A 26,209-nucleotide genomic window follows, 5' to 3' on the forward strand; every position below is an offset into this window, starting at 1 on the left:
AGCAGCATTCATGGCCACGAGGGTGAGACCTCACAGTACAGCGAAAGGCCGTTAATACTATGTGTAACGGAAAGACCACACATGATCCCCCCCCCCCCCCCCCCGGTGTGATACATAATCACACGGTTATCAGACCAACAATCACACACACATCCCTAACACTTACATCGAATCAACAGCGCTGGGCTCGAGCCGAGGCACGTGCCATTCTTATTGAGATTTATGCCGCGGGACCATCGGATCGAATCCACGCACGTTTTGTTGACCGCACGACAGTGCACCGCTCGCACTGCCATGTCAACATGCTACCTTCGAGGACACATGCTTAAAGGGTTCTTCCTTGCTGGTATGATATCAATGTCATTGCATTACCACCGATATGGAAAAGAAGACAATATATAATTGCACCATCTGGCTTTTGTTCTTTTCTATGTCCTATGCCTAGGTACCTATAATACATATTTATCAACAAAATTGACTGTCATGAATGATGTATCATGCTTTAGGTCAAACCAAACAGACGTCCTCAAATTATGGAAAGACTTAATTCCAATGATGACCCTTCAATTCAATGTACATCAATTTCTAGGTCATGTAGCATTCATTTCTAACCTCCCATGGAACATGAATCTATTGGGCAGCCCATCATAGGCAGTTACTACTCATAATAGTCAATCAACTGTTAGCCCCAGCACTCAATTTACACACACCTATCATGAAGTTGTGTCTGCACAACTTTAGAATGGGGGAGCTAACATTTGTGCTGGAAACCCCATGTTCGAGCACTGCAGGTATGCAAAATGTTTTGTGTGGCATGTAACATAACATGTTTACAATCTAGTTCTTACAAAGTGTATGTTGGATTCTCTGACTTTCAACATTCACTTTCAAGCATATCAAAACATGCAAATATTTTATACTGGGGAGGGAGACAGCCAGCAAACCTCCTAAATACACCCATGCACCATGTCACAATGAGTAAGGTCATAGGTCATTCTCATAGGATGAGAATAAGAAGTCAGTAACAGAGACAGCAGGGCAGACTTTAATTTGAGTGACCAAGCCCAATCAGGCACCTTTTCACTACCTCCATGATCATGAAGATCTTTCCAAAAATGTTATGCAATACAGGTCCATACAGCTTTCAAGAATGATTTTGGGTTTGGTTCCATTGTGTTGTTTATTGCATTTTTTTCCAAAGCTTTACAGGCAACATTATCACCAGCCAAGCCCTTCATGCAACATTGCAGAAGCAACAAAATGTAACCCACCTCATCCAAATAAATGTGGAAAAATATTACCAAAGGTGGAACTTAATGGCATTTCATCCATTTCATGCACCAATAACAAGGCATGGACCAGGTAAGCCCTGGTATTTTTGAGCAATGTGTGCAAAAACCATGCAAGCCCAGCTCAGTGAGCTTCTGCACCAAACTACCACACTCTTGGAAAGTCAGCAAAAACAAAGCTTTGAAAAACCATCCCTTTTCATGTTTTGATAATGCTGAAAAATACTAGTCAACAGCACTATCTTGTGTGCCTCATGCTATAGGAAGGGTGCTGCCAGTTGTACACATATGACATGCATAAAACAGCCAATTGCTTTTGAAGCTCATAAATGCCCCAGCACACAATGCTGTGCCAGCATACCCAATTATCACAGCTCAAAGCAATGCACCACTTACTCTGATGCTTGTCAGCTAATGAGATGAGGGATGAGGAGATGTCTCTCCTCCTGTAGAAGCACATCACCTTAGCCTCCACATTGCCACTTAAAGTCTGAAACATACCAAAAACATATCAACACATCTGACTGTATCACAGGTAGCGTCAAGTGCAAAAATGAAACTTACATGAAGTGGTACAAATAACACTAAGCAACTCAATCATTAAGTGACACATCAAGCATAACACCAGAAGACTACCTTTCATAATGACCAACATGATGTCAAAGCGCAAAGAGCACAAGACACATTGATAACACAGCAAACGTAAAGCAATTATTGACAGAAAACTGCATGACAGGTTTTGAGAGTAATTACTGATTTCATCTGTATTCATTCTTTCAAGTACAACCAATACAATATTAGCATCATGACATCAGTATTCTAGTTACCTTATTTAGTTCCTCAATCCTACGAATCTGGTAGGGAGAGGTGGAGGATGTCTCAAAAAAGACATAGTCTGAAACAAAAACAAAAACAGAGTCAATCAGAAACAAAATATTGTTTAGCGACATTGACTAACTTTGAAAGCACTTGCAAAATGCAGATATGGCACACCCTTTGGCTCACTTAAATCATTCACCCCATGCTGATGTGCACAAACATCCAAAAGCAGCATAACTTGACACACATGATAGTAATTTGTCCTAACTCTGCCCAAACTGTAGACCAGCACTTATTCATAATGCATTTTTTGGTTATCCTTTAGGCAGGTAGAATAACTCCACATGGTGGCATTAAGCCACTATTAGATGACAATAAAAAGTGGCAATAAACAAATATCAAGGCAAGAAACTTACAGACCAGCTCAAAAACTACAAGCCCTTAATTGATTCCAAACAGTTTTCAAGGAACATATTTTCTACACTGTAGGCATGTGAGTAAAAACTAACACTGACATAAGCTTGACACCTGCAGATTCTAGTTATACTAACAAAATGGCATACAACCATTCTGGCTCACTCAGACCTTCAAGCACCAATTTCAAATCATGTCCATGTGGCAATATCACATGGGAATCACATCAAACACTGCATTGTGACATTAGCAAAATATACCAACTAGTCTTCTTTATGAATGGAAACATCACATCAACCTGAGATTCAAGCCCATTGGCAAGAGCACAAATTGCATTGACAGAGCACTGGAACATGAAAACCTGCAGCTTTGAATCTTTGACATGACTGAGCATGAAATTGTGCACATCACCTATTCAAGACATTAAGCTTTGAATACCTATGAGTCGAGGAAGCCAGAGAAATGCAAGCCAGTGGAAAACAGAGATATAACCAACTGGTGCTGTGTGTTTCATATTTGCAAATAATAAGGTTCTGCCTTGGGTCCCAGCCAGTGTTTTTATTTGAGCAACAAACAATAATATTATGTTTTGGGCTTCATCTGATCTTTTATTTGAGCAGCAGCCAAAACAAATAATGTAGTTTGCTGCTATCCTATATAACATGAATACATATGCAAAATGACCTGAACCACTAAAACACACTCTCGTGCAAATACCATCTTTCCACACTAGCATGTATCAGGTATCATACACATTCAAATTGCAACATATTAGTTGAGGCTGCTACTTAAAGTGTAATTACAATTGTTATTCATGTACCTGTGCTAAAATAGCTGACAGTGTGATCAGTCAAGCAGAACAATCACAGTCTGCATGCTAAAATGTGGCTTGAATGATATCAAGTGACTACATCACTTGGAAACACACCCTGTTTCATAGCTGAGGTGTAAATTTACTAAGAAATATCCCTATCTTTTTAACTATATCTGCGCCACGAATGTCTCAATGCAACAGAGCCGGTTGCATGTACGCGTTCTGGTCAAAAGCTAGCTTTAATATTGATATGCTTACATATTCGCCCGATAATTTAATTCCTTCGCGCATCATGACCATGCAGTTGTGCCGGTCTATCCTCATCCATTTCCCCATCAGCCGGCACATTCAGCAACCCACGCTCCGCAGAACAAACAAAACAAGCTGCTCCCCTCAAAACTCACCTCCAACCCTATACATGTTCGCAGCCATTGCATCTAGATTCCTAAACGGAAGAACAACACTTTACAAGCATCTTCAATGCTTCTTCATGGTCACAACACTCCAAATGTCCGCGATACTCGATAATTAATATGGATCACAGCATCCGCATCACCACCAACTTCGCCATTTTCTGTGTTTCCTACTCATTTACAAAACTCCGTGACGTCACAAGCCCCGAGGCGTTCATCGGACGGGTGGCAGAACGGGTAATGATCCCCTCTTCAAAAGATCTAGGTTTGTTGGATCACTCGCACGCAGCTGAAGCGGCCGCAATCGGCGAATGGAGTGAGTTTTATCCCGGTGCGTCCACCACGCCAACGGCCATTTTATGACATGGTGCGTAACGGCAATCAGCCATGCAATTGAATCCAGGTGGCGCCCCCTGACGACTCTGCTGGGAAGGGAGGACCGGACGAATGTTGTACTGATGTATTTGCGATCAGGTGAATATTTACATGTATCCAAGTACAAAACACGACCGTGGAGATTTGCACTGTGAATATCTGGTAGCAAAATAAATACGAAATGTCATTTGTCTATTTGTTTGATGCATCTAGTTACAATGTTTCGTTGGCACGGGTGCTTATGATAACGTCGAGCTGTACTGTGCGGAAGTACGTCGAGCGACAACGAATCCGTTGAAGGCACTGGCGACGGCGGGTGCGAGGAGCACCGGCACTGGGGCGGCATCTGTTGGTCCGAGGTGTTCCAGTGCGCAACGAACTTGTCGAACACAATGACAGCAAGCTCGATTGCTGCGATGATAAAACAATACATATTTACCGAATGTGTCACATGGATAATTGCAACACGACAGACAACCGGCGCTCAACCGCAACAAAACAGAACACTAAACAACACAGCGAGAGCGTCGCAACTTCATGAGCAACAAAGCATAAAATTACATCTATCAAAACCGGGCGGCCGTTTGCCGGCCACGGCCGCGTCGAGCCCGCCGGGCCCTGGTTCGCCTTGTCCGCGGGCGTACTGGTCGGAGGCCTTGATTGTCCAAACATATCACATACAGAGACAGTAGCTGAGATCTTGCCGAGCCAGTCGGAGGGGTCGCCAGCGGAGCTGCCGGCTTGCCCGGCGCGAGGCGTCGTTCGCCCGGCCCGTGTCACGGATGGCGCCCGTGACCGCCGGCGGCCCGCGCGGGGGCCGGGCGCGGGCCCGGCACCCGGCGTCCCGCGTTCAGGTGGCAGCTCCGGGGCCGGGCGAGCCTCCATCGGCCCGCCGATACGGACCGCGCAGCTTAGCCGGCGCCGGCTGGACCGACAGGCCGCGCGAGGAAGAACAGAGAACAACCAACCAATCAAAAGCCAAGACCGTATTGCTTCCGGCCGCTCCCGAGGCCGGCCTCCGCTCCGCTCGGCACGACCGGGAGGCCCCGCGAGGCCCCAGCCACGTCCAGGGGCGACATCTGCAGTGGCGCCGGCTCCGACCAGGCCCGCAGCCCGATGGCGCGCCGTCAGATAGCACGCTCGGTGGCAAGCGGGGCGCCGTGGAGGAGGCGACCACCAGCCGGGTGGACGGCGAGCGACCGGCGGGGCGACGCTACCGGCGCGACAGGTTCAGCGGCATGTCTGCAACGGCGACACAACAGCGCGGTCAGTATGGCGGCCGGCAGGGCGACGCTACCGGCGCGACAGGTTCAGCGGCATGTCTGCAAAGGCGGCACAACACCGCGGTCAGTATGGCGGCCGGCAGGGCGACGCTACCGGCGCGACAAGTTCAGCGGCATGTCTGCAACGGCGGCACAACAGCGCGGTCAGCAGGGCGGCCGGCGCGGCATGACGCCGCCGCAGGAGCTCGACAGCACCCGGCCAAGACTGGGCGCCGTCGTGCCCCGCAGCCTGCAAGCGGGTGGTGTAAGAGGAGCATTATTAGCTCAGATAAAAGTGAGTGGTGTGCCCGAATCCATTCCAAATGGAGGCCACACATTATTTCCATTGTCGATGTTACTAACCCACACTCTTCATACCCGGACCCAGGAGCCCGCCGTTGCAAGATCGATTCAAACATGAGCGAGTACAACAGTGATACCGATAGGTATGTCAGTAATTACGACCACCAAATTGGCAATCATGATCACCCTCAAGGAGAATGTGTCGCCTATGCGCGAATGTATCCAACCCTAGCCACTGCAATCTGTGGCCCGGCGTAATCAATGGCCTGCAGCGCTTTCCTGGTGCGTCGGGAGACGAGCCCGACCATGTGGGGCCAAACCAGCGGGACGGTATGATAGCCGCTGCCGCCGGGGGTCATGTGAGGTCAAAGGAGAGGGGGAGGGGCCGATGACCTCTCCGTCCTACCCTCCCACCGGCAACACCTCCGGGACCAAGTGCTCGACACTGAATGCGATAACGATGTCTATTTTCAACATTTGTCCCTGTCAGGAGAGGTACCGGCATTGTAATATCAAAAGAGCAGCATAATTTACAATGTCCTGGTGTTCAAAGCGCAACATGCCGTATGTGCCTTTCGTCGAGCTGTTTTGGTTGTTCATTTTCAAACCATATGACAGAGAGACCTACACTGGAAAAAAAACCAACGGAGACATCCACAGCGGCGTGAGAGCCGCATTTCAAAAACACAATTATGTTCATACATCGTTGAATTTATGATGCTCCTTATCAACACTGCATGTAAAATGCTGTCAAATATCACGTTCAGGGTTGCCATTTTACATGAGGGTAAAAAGAAGCTGCTCAATCACCATTACTTTGTAATAACAACGTATCTGTTCACAGCAAACCGATACAACAGCATGACCAAAAGACGTGGCGTTAGAATTACCACGATACATAACCTACCACGTGACCCTGCGTCCTTTGATCACCGCCCATGTAGCGCACGACAAATTTCTTCTACAATCAGATGAAATGTGTTGCCACTCAGAGGTACGCATTAATCACCTAGCAGCTAGAACAGGTGTACAACACCATGCCCGCAAAATCAGACGAGCATGGGCATATTAACTTCAAGTCAGTGGCTGCAAGCTAATGTTTCAAATCTTGTACGCAAATATAGTATGGTTCGCATTAAAAACTCATGCTACATTGCTGGCCCCACGATGCGCATTTATTCCGTACAATAATGCAGTAAGAAACTGGATTGTGCCTTTTGATCGAGGCCTGGCAATTCGAGCACGGCCTGGTCGGGTCTGGGGCTGGTTGGTCATTCGGCTGTTGGTCTTAGTTCACCGAAAGAAGACCAGCCTGGTTTGGGGAACGGTTTCATGTTTGCACCGGCGTCACGCATTTGCATTACATCTTTTTTATCAACGGCCAAAATGCCTCTTCCACTGCCCTTATCGTAATGCAGGATACGCAGCATTCAACACATAGTATCGGACATTGTCACTTGGTTTCTCCAGAAACTGGACTAGGCTTGGCCTGTCTTGGGTTTACAATGGGCGGGTCGCCTATGGACTGGCATGTCTCTCACATCATACTGTTGGCATCATGTCTGATGCCAACACCCACGCGTTCCATTTCTCTTCTGAGAACATTTTATGAAAGCGTGCATATTACCGGCTGATTTCAACCGATACAAGCCGGTTGGCGGAAACTGCTTCGGCCGGCTGCTGTCAAACCTGGATGTTAGATTTCGGGATGCAAAATCCTTGAAACAGTACATGGGAGGTACAAAATTCACACCATATGACGGGAAAAGTGGTGTCTAAAGATTTCGAGAACCGCGTGCCATTTTCATCTTCCTTTGCTTTCTCATCCGACGCCAACCGTTCTGAACGACTTGGGCTCAGCATGCATCCTTTTGAACACGAAAATGAGTTGCACACTTCCTACGGCCAAAGGTGAGGCAACTCCTTCCCGTCTGCATGGTGCCTTCTGTGCTCCCGCCGTTTGCTCTTTTTACTACTTCATGTTTATAAATTTTCGTCCCCGAACGATAAGAGGTGATTGGGGGTTAACACATGGCAAAGATAATGACCCCATCTATACTTACCGATGGCGTAAAACCTCACAGAATCTTGGAGAATGTGCGACCGGCAAGCAGAAGGAAATGACATGCAAATTAGGACCAAATGACCACAGTTTTTACGAACATCCCATAAAATAGATATCAGTGCTCCCAACGTTTGGTTCACAGCCTACCATAATGTTACTGCAATCCCCCACACGTGGCACGCGTGGTTACACCAGGATACTGCGATTGATTAAACGGCCACCACCAAGGCGAGCCGAACCGCTAGCCTCCGGAAAGCGGGCTTACCATGTCTAACGTCGCTGGCCCTCGTCTCATTCAAACAATTTTGAGCGATACATTTGTGATGTGAGGCGTTGCTTCGACTCATCCAAGTTGTGGGGACCACGAAGCACGCACCAAAGAATAGCTGGCAGTCGAGATTCAGCACAGACTCGCTGTACAATACATCAACACACCGAACAGTGAGAGCCCGCACACCGAAACGAGTCAGCGGATGGGAAAGATAGCTAGCTGCCGATTAGGCTTCCAGCCCTCAAACTATCGGCCCCGAGTTTTTCCGTCTCTCGTTGGTTGTTGGATAAACACTATCAAGACGTCTACGAAGGCCAAGCACGTGGTAATGACGACCACAGGTGCTACGTTCCTCAGGCCTGGCTTCATTTACCAACATGATCCAAACGACTACAGCGAGATGTAGCCATAATATGATACCATTTTATCATGTGGTTAACGCTTTTGTTTAAACAACTTCATGCATGAGCCTAGCACCTGGACAATATCCAAGCGCATGCACCAGAAGGACAGCGCTACAAATCTAGCAGTCAGCAATCCACAGTCAGTACTTCAATACATACACGCCTGAACATGACCTTGGATTTTGTTTGAACGTGGTAGGCGCGCATGGATATCTAAACAAAAACGCCTGCCACAACATCGTCGCCGTCCGCTCGCAACAACATCCATGCTCCAGCCGAGTGCATCATCATTACCTTGGTCAGTCCTGGCGGCTGCCGCAGCGGCGGCGGGACTGTGCAGGCTGGCCTGGTGCGCCGGGCTGGGCAGCGGCGGCCGGGCCAGCGGCGGCGGCGGCAGCAGCGGCGGCGGCGGCGGCGAGGCCGGCCCCACTAAGCGCGCCAGCCGCGGCGAGGGCCTGTGCACAGCTGGGTGGCTGAGCTGCGAGTAGAGCAGCGGCGAGACGAGCGGGTGCGGCGCGTAGCCGGCCGACAGCGCCGGCACCGGACACCGCTGCTCCAGGCCGCGGTACGCCATCGCCTGCAGGTAGTGCAGGTAGGGCGACTGCTGGCACGCCAGCGGGTAGCCGTGCGGCGGCGGCAGTGGCACCGGCAGCGGCAGCGGCGGCGGCAGCGGCTCGCTCGAGCCGGCCGCGCTGGCCGGCGGCGGCGCCGACGGCACGGGTGGCGGCCGCTGGCGCCGGCCGAGACGGACTGCGGCCGCTCGGTGACGCCAGCAGCGAGTCTATACTGTACACGGAAGCGGGCGCACTGGACGGGGCGGCGCTTGCGGGCGCGTTGCGGCGCTGGAGAGCGAGCGCCAGGCGCTGGAGAGCCCGCGCCCGAGGCGGTGGCGGTGGCCGGCGCGGCGACCGCCGCCGGCGAGCAGAGCCCGGCGGCGACGAGGTTGATGCGCCGGGCACGGCAGCGGCGGCGGCGGCGGCAGTGGAGCGCGCGCCGCGACCGGCTGGCGGCCCGTCGCGGGCGGCGTGCGACCGCTTGCGCGGCGAGGCCTGCCACGCGGACGGGCTGACCTTGCCGGCCTTGATGCGCACCGTGTGCGTGGGCCGCACGACCGGCCGCCGCCGGCGCTCCGCCAGCCGCGCCACGGCCGCCTCCAGCAGGGCGGCGCGACCGGCGGCGGACGGCGGCGGCCGGCGACGGCGGCGTGGGCACGGCGGCGGCCGCGGCGCCGGCAGGCTGAGCGCCGCCGTCGGCGGCCGCCGGCTGAGCCGCCGCAGTCGCGCCCGGCTGGCCGGCAACAGCCACAGACCGAGCGCGGGCCGGCGAGCGGAGCTGACGCAGCACGGCGGCGGCGGCCGGCCGGCGCCGCGGGCCCGCCTGCTTCCGCCGGTACGGGTCCACCGGCCACGGCGACGACTGCACCGACGAGCCGTCATCTGCCAGAGACGTCCCAGTCGGTCAGCACCGGCAGCCGGCCGAGAGCAGCGCTCGCACGAGGCCGGCTGACGCATCACACGTAAACAACGGGCACCGCCTGCAGATCATGATGATGATTTGGGCTTTGGGGCGCACCGACTACGTTGGTCATCTGGCGCCCATACCGCCTGCAGATCAGCTGGGGGTTAACTATACGTGCTGTTGAGGCCAACCAATATTGGAACTCGATTGCTCGCGCCCACACACAAGTGGAACTGGACACGGACGTCCAGCGGCAGGCTGGCCACAGACGATATGACCAGTATTCTTCGGTGCGCACACCACTGCGTCCAACTGATCATCATGCATTTCAGATACACGCAGAGCTCTGGCACGCCGACAATAACGGGCAGACTCTCCGTCCTCACAATCCCGAGCGAAGTCCGCACCTAGGACACCTATTCGCCTGAATCGCACGCACGTTGGTCTGTAACACTGAAAGGCACACCGATTCCCACCGAGCCCCCACCCAGCCCCGAGGATCCACCCGCAGCGCCGCAGACTGTGCACGTCCCGGTCCGTACCGCTGAATGAGGCGACGTTCTCCATGCGCGCGCTGACGGTGGGCGGCGTCCAGTAAGTCTTGCGCGACACGGCCACCCAGCGCTTCTCCCAGTTCTCCAAGCCGTGCGATAACTCCAGCAGCACTCGGCCGTCTGGAAAGCGGACAAGGTCGCGTCAGACACACGGACAGCAGCAGACAGACTGTCTGGAAAGCGGACAAGGCCCTGTCAGACACACGGACAGCTGCAGGCCGACAACTGTCGCAGCCAGGCCGTCTGGAAAGCGGACAAGGCCCCGTCAAACACTCGGACAGCTGCGGAATAGGTTGTCCGTCCAAACCGGAGACGCCGGAATGTTCAGCACGTTCATGGACCCACAACCACACCCGGCCCTCAGATATCAGAAGCAACCCTGGTCTTATATATCATATATCGCGACTGTGGGACAAACGAAAACATGAGTTAATACCTTGAAAACGACCGATCTTCAATCCGACTGGATGCATGGGTTAGACCAAGTTTTCAAAACATCATTGGGATATATCATGAACGTACCAGACGTTTCCAGCACCACCATGGCAACTCGTGACTGCGAGCTACGATGAAACGATTGCGGTGGCAGGCCAGCTGACAACTGGCCAAAGAGTTAGCCTAGCCCGGGCAGCCATGACTAAGCATCGTGTGTGCCCGTGAACCCCCCGCAGCATGGCCTGGCGGAGGTACGAGAGATAATCGCTGGGGGGTGGGCTAGAACGGCCGTCTGGGCGCCAGCTTCAGGACGCACGCGACGAGCTCTGCTAGCGAGCGCTCCAGCCCGACGCCACTCGTGCAAACCATTCGAAGTAATCCCCACACAAAACAGCACATAGGTCAGACTCGGACGTCCGACAGAGCTATCAGACACTTCGTGGATCGCACTCCGGATGGGAACTCCGGATCGCACTCCGGAATGCCGGGCGTCCATCGTCGACAAAGGCCAAACGGTCATTACAACATGGTGAACATATCACAAATGGCTTGAGACAACTTGAGACAGCTGAGTTTAGGACTGCTTAAACAGCTCATGCCGAGAATGCAGCTGAATGCATAAAAAGCGACACAACAATCAACTTGGACGCCGAAGGAAGGCCCACAAAGCTATGGACAGGCTTCCGCATCATTCTGAGAACTTGTAGGACCTGTACCGCACAGGCGCTAAAACATTAAACCACCGCAAATATGGTTTGTTCTGGGAAAACCAGACTGTGAGCACAAATTAATTCTATGAAGCTCTGCTTATGCACAAAGCACAGCTGAAACCTGTCTCACGGCGAACGAAGTGTTTGACATTTGACATTAGAGTGATTATCTGATCACCAGCAACTCCAAGCTGTTCCACACCAAACGGTCATTACAACAACTTTGCTTTGAATTGATAGCAACCAGATAATCACTGAAATCACTGTTAATTGCGCTGAAAGCAGCGTGCATTGCGTCAGCCACAGCTCGGTCCAGTATGACCATACGGCGCAAAACCACTACAGACGTACTTGGAATCATTACAATTGAATGCACCACTGACAGCGGCCCCACCCCGATCGAGTGGAACCTCAAACATAACGACTGATCAAAACGGAACCGACGCACTGCTTGGAAACGGACTTCACGCACCCACTGCTAACGTGATGGGGCACATAACAAAGAAGCATTGCGTGGTCACAACACGACCCATGGGGATGCTGAAGTCTGCCTGAAGCCACGCGACGTCTGCCTGAAGCGCGGTCGGCGCGATGCCTGAAGCTTGCCGCAGGCTTTAAGCCGGTCTCGAGGCGCTCTCGTCCATATGCATCCCACGGATCACCGGTCACGTGCACATAACGTACAGGGATGGTCGCAAACACGCCACCGACTTAGGCCAAGCGCCTGAGGTGCGACGGTGGCGTTACGGGAGGATAGTGAGCCAGACGCCCACCCTCGCAGCGCGGACAAGACTGCTTTGAAGGCGCGTGTGTGGGAACCATGGCGTACGCTGCCTGGTGTCAGTAATGGCAGCTAGACTAAGCAGTCATCTTTCCTACTATCGTGCAGTGCTGTAGATTAGCTCATGGGCTACACAGCTCACAGTATGTAACTTAAAAGGAAGCAATGGAGCATGACACACGTCATTTCACTTCTTAGCAAGGAAGATACTCAAGCCCAGCATAATATGGTCATGAAAATAACCAAAATGTATTACACAATTCATTGGAGGACTAAGCACGCCACATCCCCGACCACCATGTATCCAACAATACCCCACCTGAATCGCTGTGGATGAAAGACCCAGTACATCTTGGATGGCACAGCACTTGGGCGAAAAGGACCTCCAATGGGTGAAAACACCATGATCATGCTGACATGTGAAGTGCACTTGAGCACAGCCTGCTTCCTTTACATCTGAGCTCATATCAAAAGCAGAAAGAAACACCTGAACACTATCAGTGCGGCGCTGAGACAGATACGAGACTCCGCTCCACGTCCGCCAACCCACACACACCAGCGACTACAATGACCCACTCAGCAACCCCCCCCCCCCCTACGCCCCCCCCCCAAAAAAAACAGTTCCTTGTCCCTGTTCCCCCAGCCCCTGCCGCGAAAAGCGGCGCTGTGTCCACCGGCAGCACCGCACCTTTGCCGTAGAACTTGAGCCGTCCGCCGGCGTCGGCGCGGTGCTCGGGCCTCCGACAGCGGCGGCGACATGGTGGCCGACGGCGCCGGCGACCAGCACGGCCGGCGGCGGCAGCTGCGTCAGCTCGCCTCCAGCGGCGGCTCGGGGCGCGCCTTCCAGCACGCGCCCGGCCGCCTCGGCCGCCGCGCGCCGTTCCGCCTCCGGCGCGCTCATCGTCTCCATCGGCTCCGGGCGCTCCTTCATGTCGCGCGCCGCCGGCGATCGCCTGGGGGACGGCGCGCACGAGTGGCTCAGCGACGGCAGTTGGTGGAGAGCAGTGGGATGATGGAGAACACTGTGGCTTTATGGTTACGAATGACAGGTGGAGGAGCATCAGGTGACCAATGACACAGTGGGATGATGGAGAACCCTGTGGCTTTATGGTTATGAATGGCAGGTGTAGTAGCATCAGGTGACCAATGACACTTATGTCTGTGATCATATGTCAATGTGCCCCCATGACATTGGCAGAGAGCTGCAGTATATTAAGAGAACTGCAAGAGAACGATGGGTACAGCACGCATGTAACAAATTGATTTCAGAAATGTTCCTAGTGCAGCATATCACATTCATCCACGACACTGAACCACATGTGGTCACCGGCATACTTGGAATTGTACTACAGAATTACATCTGCTATATTGGTATGCAAGTCCTGATGCGGCAATGCATATCACATCACGCATTTTCTGGCATTTACAAAGCAAACTCTGCAAGGCAAATTTGGGAGTTTATGATGCTATACTGCTGAAGGTACCATACATGAAAACAGAAGCAAATAAAATAAACAAATAGTGGAGACATTTTGACAAGTACAACATGAAGCATCCCAGCTACATCTAAAAAGTGTGTTCATCAAAGGCAGCATATAGCAAAATATGGAAAAACTGTATATACCAGACTGCCAAGCACATTGCATTCCACTTGAGAGAAAAAATGCTATTTACAGTCCCTGGGTTCCAATTCATACAGGTCAAAGACACTTAAGATGATACAGGGCTACAGCCTATAGCGAAAATACCTGCCCTGATGTGGAAAATGCATAAGAATGTCAGAACTGTGACAGTTTACTCATCACACAAGAAGAAAGCATTGTCAGGAAAATTGGGAAGGCAGAAATATCACTACATCAAATGGATCACAGCAGAAATTGGTCTAATAAATGAAGTCAGGGTAAGGGCAGACAGCTAAAGGCTTCTTCATGATACATATTTTTCTTGCCAGCATTATGCTCAATGCATACATGTTTCCAGGACATTTCAAGACCTCAAAGGTGTATGTGTCAAATATTTGGCCTTATTGACAAGGCCTCATCACTTGAAGTCATGGCACAGCAAAGCTTCAAAATGACATTTGACACTATTCAGCATTGCAGTGTGATCACTGCCAGTGATCATGATTTACCAATAAAGGCAACATATCTGGCAGCTTAATGCCTCAATACCCTTCATCATAACTCTTGACACATGCTGAGGGTCCCCACCCAACAATGATAAAAAATAAGCTCCTACCAAGAGGAAATGCAAATGTTAAATAAGTGTCCAACAAGAATGGGATACAGTTGCAAGGGATTGAGCATGAAAAACAACATTCATTTGAGCTAAAACAAGCAGAACATTCTTGATTCTTGAGTCTTATTTTGATCTTAAAAATTCCTGAAGCCACTGAAATGCTGCTGAAGGTTGCACTTAACCAAGTGCACCAGACCTAAAATATTTCTAGATTTAAAATAGCACCAGAGGGCATTTACTACTCACTAGGCCTAGACTTTAAGGCCAAAGCTTTGAAAGCTTACTTAATACTACTAATAGAAAACTACTGGCAAGGAAAGATATTTGTGAATCACAATACCATGGAACAACTTTTAATAATCTTTTCTACAGCAAGCAGGCAGCTACCAGGGTGTACATGCAACTGACTATAACTGACAACTCCAATGACCTGAGCAGGCTGTTTACTTCATGGAAGCCTGCAGGTAAAAATATACACTCTTAATCATGTTACTGAGCACAGCTGACTCCCAATAGCATATTTATGACACCATGATCACTATCTTATCACACACTGTAAAATCAGTCTGAATGGGTCAGTGAAATAGGTGATATGCATGCAACAAACTTGGTAATTACACATATATGTATTTGTCTAGTCAGCTCCTTTCAAATCACATCAAAGCTGGACACCTAAAGCTCAAACCTAAGTTGGTCATATGATGGTTATTTATCAATCTACCATGCATAATGCAATGGCTCTTAACACATTCATATAGCATACTTATGAAGCATTGCTGACATCTTGCATTACTCTTTACAGCCATTTTTATCATCACATAGCTTATTTCACACTACATACTGAGCCTGTATTCTGTTTTAACTTGTGCAAGTCCACACAGAATATAGATACAAGAAAATGCAAGTACAGTTAAAGTGTAACTTAGAGTAGATCTTCAGCAAGCCAGACAACAGGTGAAAATCACTGACCTGAATGGCTTGCATTACCTACTTGTCTGTATTACTAGTTACTTGTTTATGTAAATAAAAGTAAGCCCCAGGTTACTATGTTAATTAACAAAAATCCACCTGATGCAGAACAAGACAGCACCAGCCCAATAGGCATGAGTGGCCAACTGCTAAGAAATGTGGGTGTATGAAGCATAATTAAGTGCAAAATGGTGGTCAAATCATATACAGCCTGTACCTTTCAAAGTAAAAGTAAACTAAATGTACCAATGGATCCCTGTAACGCATGCATTCATGTCCATGCATCCATAGCATCTTATCCAGGTCTATAGACCCTACGCCACATCCCATACGATACAATTGTAACGCAAGCACGGAACGCCTCAAAGTTAGCCATTTGCACAATGTAAGGTCATCAATAACACCTTACCGTCTGCATAGACTTAAATATTTTATAAGAATTACAAACCTCTCATTATACTCACAGCCAACAGGAACAAAACGAATCCAAAAACAATGCCCACAACAACCTATCTTTTCGCCTGCTTCAGTTTCGCCTTCATCCCAAGAACTTTTGATAATTACCTCCTTTGACAATAAAGAGCTATTTCGACCGGCAGAGGGAAAGCCGGGCCAAAATATTGCTACCAGATCAAAATGGAACGGGGCTGACAAATTAAGGAGGTGGCTTATTCATCTTGTATGGGAATATGACTGCGGTCAGGGGTAACGATCCCAGGGGCGCAGCCAGAATTTGCGAGTGGGGGGGGGGGGGGGGAGGAGGAGGAGCGGCTATCAATCATGACTTATGACGGGAAGTGGTGCGTGTTTTGCTTTGTGTCTATGATATTTAAAATCGCTTTGTTTTTTATGACCAGATCCCGCAATTATATTCAGTAGTGTCGTGGTTAGAAAACTACGTTCGCACGTGACGGGGGACTAAAACCCCATGAGCCTCCCTTCCCTCTCATTGACTGAACCACTGCTGGATTCGCACAGCTGCCTTGGCAGTGCCAGGGAATACTGTAAATGACAGTGAACGGGAACACAGTGAGACGATGGAAGGGCCCATGTATCATGCCGGGGACCCAGTAACTGTCACGTTTCGGCCAGGGTCTCAATGAGTAGAACTGGGACACTTGTGCCAATTACCGGACCCTCTTTACCAGTGAGTGCTCCTTTTGTGTGAACAGGCGCCCATACGTCGATCCAGGACCAAGTGTTCCGGTTAGATGGTTTCCTGCGTCCGTACACTGTGTGATATGTGCCCCTGAGAACCCCAGGTCAGCCGGGGCTCCTACTTCGGGTCGCTAGAATTGGAGCTGGTAGATGCTTTTCTGATACTCCGCCTTGGGTACTCGGGGCTGGGACGAAAAGGCCCTTGAGCCCCTCATGGGAAAAAATAACGAGCTCCATAGGCACCGCATTCTTCACTCCCCCCCCCCCCCCCCCTGTCGGGGCAAGGTGGTGAGGGGTATCCGCAGAGTTCAATCCCCGAAACCCAGTGAAAGCGCTCTTTGGTATGACTAGATCGGCAGCCCCTGTGGGGTGGAGCTTCTGCCTGCCAACCGTCCAGATCATCATTGCAACCATCGCGTTCCGGTGACACTCCAGGGCGGGGAAGAATTGAGGCTTGGAGACGCTTCATCCCGCCATGCGACTCGCCTGGGTTCAGTGCTCAATTCCGCAAAATTGGGGTGATTGTCTCCTTCCCAGTGATGGACTACACATCTGACAACCCGACCGGCATAGGCACGCGCTTGGTGAATGGTGACCCCCACCAAGGCACGTCGCCACACCCGCCTAAATGCTGATTTGTTCAGAGTATCAGAAGGACAGAGATGGTGGCGTTTGAGACAGGTGACATGAACAGCACTCCCACAGTTAAAAGAATATCATGTGACACATCAATGTGAAATTGATTACAAAAACAGTTCCTTTACTTGCCCACAAAACTTGTGGAAGTTCGTTCGCTCTCACCGAGCATCGCGCACAAAATACCCTGGCGACCGTCGAGGAGTGACTGTTGACCCCTGGAGAACATCCGTCACAGGGCTGAGGCGTCACTTGTCTTTTCACCTGCCGGGATTGCCGCGTAACCTACTTGGTCGTACGCCTTCGCAACCATCGTGATGTTGGCCACAAAAATGTAGATCTACACGCGTAGTCCACACCTGATTGGCGGGATAATTTGCCTGATGATCGAAAAACTGACTACGTGGGCTGCTGCATACCAGCCGTGAACAACCCAGTTCATACCCTCATTTTGGGGCACACCATTATGTCCACGGCCATGTTTGCTAGCTTATCAGTAGCATATGGTTAACATCCTAATCAAAGGTTTGCAACACTTCTGCCCTTGGTCTAAAACATGGGTAGCATAAGCAATAGGTGTATTCTGCTGCAGATCTGCAGGCGTAGACAGCAATCATACAGACAGCATCATATATAAACAGTCCTCAAAGAGTTGGGCTGAAGCTATGCTGAGCCAACAGTTGGAGCATTTCGCATATACAAGTTGACAAGACCACAAAAATAAGTTTGTCTTCTTGCAAGAGGCATGACACCGATCATAAAGTCATCTGTGCTATTATCACAGCATTCATGGCTACAAATACCAGTTGAAGGCGGTGGTGTTCTCCCAGGAGTTAGACGCCGCTCAAGATGGTTCCTACGTTACCATATAAACATGAAGAAGCCACTGCCCGCACCAAACAGCCGCTTCCAAATACACCTGACATCCGAGTACCACTGAATAAGCATGCGTACACGCCTAGACGAGATGCGGCGTGCCGCAGCCGTCGCGTGGCACTCCTTGGGTGGCTGCTTCGCGCCCAGGGGCCGGAGCAGCACCCGACCCTCTAGGTGCGGTGGGTGGACTCGAAGTCCACCGGATCGTGTATCTGTTTGCTATGCACGGACCAGAGCTCCTGCGGACACGGGACAGCCGTTAACCGCCTGACATCTGGCGGCCACACGCTTAACTTGTGGTGCGATGTACCGCCGTGGTATCGCGTCGCATTGCATTTTACGTATTGTCAACATGGTTAGGCGCATGGACGGCATGTAAACACTGGAAGAAAACGTCTATTTTACGGAGGTTATGTTCCTTGCAACACACTGGGTTAATAGCGGCAATTCGTAGCATCTTAATAATTCCAAGAAAACGTGTTGGAAATGCCATACAACATAAAGGCAGCTCGCAAACGAAAGCAAAACTGACGTCAATGGCATGTCCCTACCGGAGCTGCGTTGCGAATGCAGGTACCACACGCAGGACTAGATTCTAGCGCTAAACATGACCTGCACTGTCCCTCCATGTGTTGCTGCCTGCTCGACCTTTTGCGCCCACAATGAACGTCGTAAAAACTTCACAAAAAGTTAACTAGCACGCCACGTTTAAACACCTGACCATCTGGGCTCAGTGAACAAACATTTTCGCAGAGCTTCCCATGAATATTTTGGTCTCCAGCCATTAAAGGGGTTGGACCAAAAATTTTCCGAGGGTTGTAAAAGAATCGGTGTACGTTGTAAATCACTGAAACATGCATTCTTTATTCAGCTTCCAGCGATTATTAACTAGGGCACTATCTAAAAACGCCACAGCCAAGCGTTGTGGTTGAAACTGCAAACAACCAGACGGCATATCCAAACTGACAGGCACGGCTGTCGGCAAGTACAAGACGAACGATAATTGGCATCCCTTCTGTCCACGCCATTTAGGTTTCCGAACATTTTGGAAGGGCTAATCATTAAAACATGCTGATGCCAGGTGCGCATGCGTGCTCGCAGTGTGCGAAGCGTCACTGCTACTTGCTCCTTACAGTGTTTGTGTACAGATAAAAAATGGCTGGCTGTACTATGAGCTGCTCTGCCATAGAATCAAAAAAGTATGCTGAACCGGAGGAAAACGAAAGATCGGACACTTTCTACGAAAGAAATTATCGATGATTTTAGGTTGAGAATATCAGGATAGATATAATATTACATATATGAGTTCGGAATTTTTCCCAATGGTGTCCCACTCTCCCTTGGGATGCAGCTAAGGCCGCTGTAACAAAATTGAATACCAAGCAAACATTTCCAGCGACGGTCGGCGAAGGAAATGCTTCTTTCTCGTACCCCTTGCTTACTTTTCAAACAGATCTGGCCTAACATTTTTTCTCGGCCAGCTCCGCGGTTTTGCACAGTGCTGAGTTTTGCATAATGTAAGGTTTTGCAAATACCCTAGCTGCCACCAAGACCGTGGCAAAATTTCTGTCCAAGAGGGCAATGTTTGCTAGAAGCTCCTAATCCGGCACGTAATGTCACGTCCCAACAAAACACCTTGATCAGTTGTCAATTGCCTAATCACCACACAGCCTCTCTCGGCTTGCGGGTGGTCTGCCTTCACATTGCAATATATACGGCGACGTTGTTGCCTGCAGACGGACTATGCGAGAGCGCAGTTGACCAGTGGTATATAACAGGAGTGGCGTCTCAGCTTCCAGCCGCAGCGGTGTGGCAAAGTGCGCCACTGCCCCGTCATATAAAAGGCGACCATGCTTGCTTTTGGTTGGTTGTAGTTGATGACACTCTGAGCATATGTTTGGGTATTTGATCATCGCCCCGTGAACTGTGCAGCATGGAGAACGGCATGATAAAGCTTACAAACTTGACCTTACAAGCTTAACCAAAGTTTCAAAGTTTTGTTCCGCTTGTACCCTTATGCCTTGGGTCACTGCCGAACACTAGTTTTAACGGTCAAATTTACCGGATCTGGACACTTCGAGGAATATTCAGGCATCCAAAATCAAAAGCCCTGCTCCGCCTCAGACTAGCGCGATCCCGCAGGAATACATCAATTGCTCTCGCTATGACATAATATAGCAAAGCAAGGTCTGCAATAAAATGCTAAGATCAAGCAAATAAACGACAAAACGATGCAGCGTTCGTCTGGTCTGCAGCGGCTAGCCAATACAGCCTTACTGTAAACGTTACGAGTCTTCTAACAAACGCTGATGAACCTTGTGGAGACTCTGAAACGACGGGAATGGTGGCTGATCAGCACACACACAAACCGCCTGCCGAACGATGCACTGGTACGTCCAACTGAAGTGCTTAAGATTAAGTGGACTTCTAGAGAGCACAATGCATCAGTGACTCGGGTCACATGACAAGGACAAAGTTGGCTGTGAGGAATTAAATCGACGGAATTATCCTGACCACGCCTCACCTTGAAGTATTTGACCGTTTTGACCTTGAGTTCCATGGTGGCGTCTTCATCGCACACCATGATCGTCTTGGGATGTTGCTGCCACGAGAAGAAAGGCATCAACCCACGACACGAAGGCCCTATGATTGGGAGGAACATTATACACCCACAGCTCCTGCAGTATAATGAATCCCACCTATCCACATTTTTTACCCAAAAGGTTAGTTACCGCACGGTCTGATGATAGCTTAGCCTTCGTTGCACACGCAACATAGCAACAGAGGGCCACGAGCAGCAACACGCAGGCGGACGCAAACACACAAACAACGCAGGGGCACATCAAGCCTCCAAACTCGCCCAATCGCATCACTCGACGTGCCAGCCAGTCTGTGCGCCGGCCGTGACAGGCGCAGCTTCACACCGGGCTCTCTGAACGCAAAACAGCGTCCCCGCGGCGGGGCGGGCGCGGCAGACGGGCTGAGGGCTCGTGGGCCGGGGGCGGGGGGCGGGCGACGCGCCTCACCTGGAACGCCGACACGGTCCACATGTGGTTGACGCCCTGCTCGATGGCCTGGTGCAGGGCGTACGCCTTGTGCTGCCCGGTGATCAGGATCAGCACCTGGCGGCGCCGGGCGACCGTCACCAACACCGACCGAGCGGCGGGCAGTGTCCATGGGTTGTCATGACGACCATCTTGACACTTACACGACACGTTCTTCCTGCAAACACTACGAATGCTCCACAGAGCGCTTCCGCTGTTCGCGGGCCATGCAGCATTTTCTGATCCTGTCCTGTCACCCTGCGTATTTCGTTCCTCACGTCCCATCGTCGATTACTTTCGAGACCCCAAATTTGTTCGCAGGAGGTCAATAGGCGAAAGGCGGCCAGACTAGGCACGCGCGTCATCACATTTTCGGCACTAAACAGCCTCCGACGAAACATATAATAAAAGTCGCAGCACGTACGCACATTTGAACAGACCGCACACTGCCTGCGCTTCTGACCCCGATCGTACCGCGGGCCGCGAGCGGAGGTCGGGTGGGGCAATACCCTCGTCTCGGGCCTCCGCCCTCCGTCGGCCGGCGCTCTGACCTCGTTGGCGTCCATGACGGTGCCGACGCCGACGGTCAGCGCCCGCGTCGGCACCTTGTTGATGTCATCGTCGAAGAAGCGCGCGTTAGCCTGGATCGTGTCCTGGTTCAGCGTCTTCACGCGCGTCCGGGACACCAGCGATGAGCCCGGCTCGTTGAACGCCACGTGGCCGTCCGGTCCGATGCCTGCAGGCAGCGCCAGGTCAGACAGGTCAACAGAGCCGCCGGGGCGGACGCGGGCGCGAGGCTGGTGCATGCCAGCCGCCGACAGCGACGAGGGAGTCGTCGGAGCACCCGTCGAGACAGGACAGGACGACGACACGGCATGGCAAATCATGCCTCTCGCGCCTGACGCGGCCCACTTAACACCATCTACCTCAATCATCGGGCGAGAGGGCTAAGGTTAGCAGTCTCCAGTTCTAATCCGACCGACAGCGGGCAACGGCCGGTCGTCGCGCGTCCACCCTCAGACCGACAAGCGGGCACGGCCGGCCATCGCGCGTCCACCCTCAGACCGACAGCGGGCAACGGCCGCCATCGGCGCGTCCACCCTCAGACCGACAGCAGGCACGGCCGGCCATCGCGCTCCCACCCTCAGACTCACCGCCCATGAAGAGCTCGATACCGCCGGCGTCCTGAATCTTCTTCTCGTAGCGGGCGCACTCGGCCTCCAGGTCGGAGCACGTGCCGTCCAGCAGGTTCACGTTCTCCGGGTGAATGTCGATGTGCTTGAACAGGTTGTTCCACATGTAGGAGTGGTAGCTCTCCGGGTGGTCCCGGGGAATGCCTGCGGCCACCGGCGTCGGTCAGCGTAGCGCCGAGCATCGGGTAGCGACTTTGCAGGCAGGAGCCCACGTTGCGGTTAGGCCAGACTGCCAAGCCCTTGCCCGATCTGATTTGCTCGCGCGGGGCTCTCAAAATAGCGACTGCTTCAACCAGTAGAAGCTTAACTTACGGCGTCCTTGTGCATAGATCAGGGTCAAACGTCAACCATCGTGATGCGTGATGCATGACCGGTTTTTAATAACGGGCGGATGTTTCAGATTTCTCAAAATAGTTACCTTAGTGGATGAATACGGCAAAATTTGCGGAGCCTACGTGCATACACTTACGACCCCAATGGACCCAATACGACCAATACGACGATACGACCCAATGGAGTTAATCACTTCGACATAATACCATGAACTGGTTCAAACAACTAGGCAACCATTTGACACGCATTGCGCGGTTGCAATACATTCCCACAGCACAACCCGATAAATCCATGCAAATCAAAGTAACACGACCACAGCAAAGAGATGTGGTTACTTGCCGACGTATTCGTCCATGTTGAACGTCTTGACATACTTGAAGGAGACTTTTCCCTCCTTATGGTACTTCACCAGCTCTCTGTACGTGCCACCAGGAGTGCCACCTAGTGATCAGCAGCGAATTACGAACAGGACCACATCAAGTTGGCATTCAAAGGGGAATCACTGGCTCCGAACTTGTACAACTCTGATGACGCGCCACGGGGGGGGGGGCGCCGCAAAAAACAAACGGAATGCATGTGACTAAAGCAGGACATCAAAGGTACCAGATGCCGATAACAGTATTGAATGCTTATGTAGAATTAAGACTGATGTAGATTGATGATCACATGCACAATGGCATGTCATTTCCCATAAATAATGGCATATAGGCCATCTAACGCAGTAAGCATTCATACACAGACTTATGCAGCTTGACGACCGAACAAATTCTGCTTAGTCCTGCACCAGCAAAACACTGCCTTTTTCTGAACCTGCCATGACGTGAATCGCTATGCATCCAGGAAAGGTGAGTAAGCTCTTGCCACCATTAAAATTATTTTTACTGTTTTCGATAGCATCGCTTACAATAAAATGGAGGTGCTAGGTAAGACAGAGAAAACGTGCAACAGTCAAAAAGCAAATTTTAGAATCACCGCCACACACATATGGCATGTGCATGCAAACTCCGCAAGAAGAAGAAAAAAACTGCGTAACCCACGCGCAGGCACAACAGGTTGTTGCTCCCTCACCGGTGGGCAAGCCGAGCACGAAGTAACGGTCCGGTCCGGGGTTGAAGTCGAGGATGCGTTTGACGATGTAGCGCGCCGACCAGTCGGCCACTTGGTGCGCGTTGTCGAGGATCACCAGACGCATGGCGGTGGCTTCCTGCCGGGGGGAGCCAGCCTCTATCACCGAACGCAGGGCAGCTGCTGATGACACCCGGACAAGGCAGGAGGCCAGCCTGGATGAGGTTACATCACTGCAGGCATGTTGAGATGGGCAGTCCGTGCTCGTGCTTTTCGTCTGTCGACCCATCTCTGACCATCCACAATCTGTCTTCATGTATAGATTGTGGGGTATTTAGCAGGAACAGTGATGTGACCAAAATCACTCACAGGGTCATCAGTTGCATGCAACACTTATTTCATTCAGATGTCCAAACACATCAGTATGGAGTGTAACTAGATATCAGGGATGAAACTAAGATGCATTGAATCCAAGTTTTCAGGTTTTCCATCAAAAGATTTTGAAAAGCATTACCACTGAATACTACACCAGCCTCAGAGAGGCAACGTAGTTGGCATGCCAGTCCCTTTTGAAGACAAGCACAGGACTCTTTGGGCTGAGGCACAGCCATGATACATATGGATTCATTTCTACTCAAGGGTTCAAATTTTCTAGGCAGGTAACAGATGACACACCAAAGGTAGGGTGCTCTGCCTTTGCCATCATGTTCAAAACACATTCTGCCCTGCCTGCTATATCTGATATAGATCTTAAAATGCACTTGAACCAGGCACATGCAAGGTTTGCACACAGAAGAATGTGGGAAGGGTGCAAACATCTTCCACACAGCACCCACACTTTTTCAATGAGGACAGTCTTCTTTTTTAGCATGATTGTTATTCTTGTGCTGCTGCAATATGGGGTTGCCAGGATCTGGACCTAGTTCTGCTCTTTTGCTATTCACAAGCTGCTTCAAATATTGAATTTTGCCTTCTCTTTGCTATTGACTGAGTGTGGCAAACCTGTGTAGCAAAACTGCAATTTGTGAACTGTGTCTTGCTGAAAACAGGCTCTCAGAAACATGGCAGTCCAGCTAGGCTGGTCTAGGTAATTGAGGTTAAAATGTTTACAAGGATTGTGCACAACTCACTCAGGACACAGCTTTCCTCACACTAAAAAGTTGGTTAGCAGCTTGCAAGTTGGCATAAAAAGTTAGCAGGTTAGCTGATATATTACACTAGTTCCACAGAACTGCTATAAGTGTACCAGCTGGTAGACCAGTACGACAGGCCACTGACAATTGTCATGATCACACAGAAACATTAAGGATTATAAGAATATGATCCTTTGACATGCACACACTGAAGTAGAAGCCTTGTGCATCCCAGAACCAATTCTCTATCTGGCTTTTATTCTAAATATTACATATCAAGCCATTTTCTGAAGCATCCAAACCACACATGAACACAAAACAAAGAACACAACAGCTGCCAGAAACCAGTCTAAAAGAAAAAAACACACATGAATAAAACATATGCCACTTATTGTTGTTACCAATCCTCAAGAACTATGTACATTTATGACACTTCAATATCTAGCTTTTTGGTATGCAGATGTTCTGGGGTCACACAAGATAGAGTTCCCTATCCTACTGTTCATTTAACAATGTTTTAGTAGGCTATAATATTAAACTCATCCCATACAACATCATGATCAGTTTCAGCATGACAAATACAACAGTAATACATTTTCAAGCCACCTAGACACATTTGCATGGTACCAACATAACAGCCAACCTCCAGTTATCCGCCAACCCCAATTGCTATTCTATCCAGCATCTGCAAGGACAACACCTAATGTTCAATGCTTTCCCTGTTGGACAGCGGCATACCTGCTGCGTTCGGGTTGTACTGCCTCAAAAACGATGTCCCTAGTACAGGTTACCGTGCAAGCCAGCAGTCAGACCAGCGCTCAGCCGGAACAGGACGTACCCCCGGTTGATCAGACGAGAAACAGAACACCACGGCGCAGGCGCGCTAACGGTCAGGCAGACCCGGTTCTTATGCGGCGGATAAACGACCCGCGGCCCCAGCCAGACCGCCCCGGTCGCCGAACCCTTGACCGACTTGACCGCTCTGACATTGCCCACGTCCCGGTTGCGCCATAAAGCAAACGTAAATAGGATTGGCCTTGGGTCAGCTGATGCGTGGGGTGCCTGATAACCCAGCGAAGGGGTATGCCGAGGGCGTGCAACTGAAAATACCCAACTCTCGAGCTCAAACCTTGTTCATTTGAATGGAATATGGAAAAGACAACTCGTCAGAGGGAAGTGGATTGGTGTCAGCCAGAA

General features: G+C 50.6%; 1 protein-coding gene and 2 long non-coding RNA genes across 5 annotated transcripts; all 3 read right to left on the reverse strand.

Annotated features, from left to right (window-relative positions):
- Nucleotides 1-1,634: 1,634 nt before the first annotated feature.
- Nucleotides 1,635-4,085, reverse strand: LOC119102429 (uncharacterized). The gene is made up of 3 exons (XR_005094693.1): nt 3,741-4,085; nt 2,117-2,184; nt 1,635-1,779 (listed from the first exon to the last, which is right to left on the reverse strand). It is a non-coding gene; the product is annotated as an uncharacterized LOC119102429 (long non-coding RNA).
- A 109-nt stretch (nt 4,086-4,194) lies between these two features.
- LOC119102436 (uncharacterized) lies at nt 4,195-8,760 on the reverse strand. Its single transcript, XR_005094695.1, has 2 exons — nt 8,724-8,760; nt 4,195-5,366 (listed from the first exon to the last, which is right to left on the reverse strand). It is a non-coding gene; the product is annotated as an uncharacterized LOC119102436 (long non-coding RNA).
- Nucleotides 8,761-17,949: 9,189 nt separating this feature from the next.
- LOC119102394 (glucosamine-6-phosphate isomerase 1-like) lies at nt 17,950-25,978 on the reverse strand. Of its 3 annotated transcripts, XM_037225777.1 has the most exons (9): nt 25,751-25,978; nt 23,883-24,017; nt 23,154-23,255; nt 22,443-22,625; nt 21,840-22,024; nt 21,271-21,366; nt 20,769-20,846; nt 20,522-20,571; nt 17,950-18,483 (listed from the first exon to the last, which is right to left on the reverse strand). In XM_037225777.1, exons 2-8 carry the CDS (start codon nt 24,004-24,006, stop codon nt 20,530-20,532), a joined length of 810 nt encoding a protein of 269 aa, XP_037081672.1. In that variant the 5' UTR covers nt 24,007-24,017; nt 25,751-25,978; the 3' UTR covers nt 17,950-18,483; nt 20,522-20,529. The 3 variants fall into 3 exon arrangements, with proteins under 3 accessions (XP_037081672.1, XP_037081668.1, XP_037081660.1); XM_037225773.1 differs by lacking the exon at nt 20,522-20,571 and having other exon boundaries at nt 17,952-18,483; nt 25,851-25,975; XM_037225765.1 differs by lacking the exon at nt 20,522-20,571 and having other exon boundaries at nt 17,952-18,483; nt 25,751-25,975.
- Nucleotides 25,979-26,209: the final 231 nt, after the last annotated feature.

This window comes from Pollicipes pollicipes, unplaced genomic scaffold, assembly GCF_011947565.3.
Source record: "Pollicipes pollicipes isolate AB1234 unplaced genomic scaffold, Ppol_2.1 Scaffold_2555;HRSCAF=2994_pilon_pilon_pilon, whole genome shotgun sequence".
Taxonomy (NCBI): domain Eukaryota; kingdom Metazoa; phylum Arthropoda; class Thecostraca; order Pollicipedomorpha; family Pollicipedidae; genus Pollicipes; species Pollicipes pollicipes.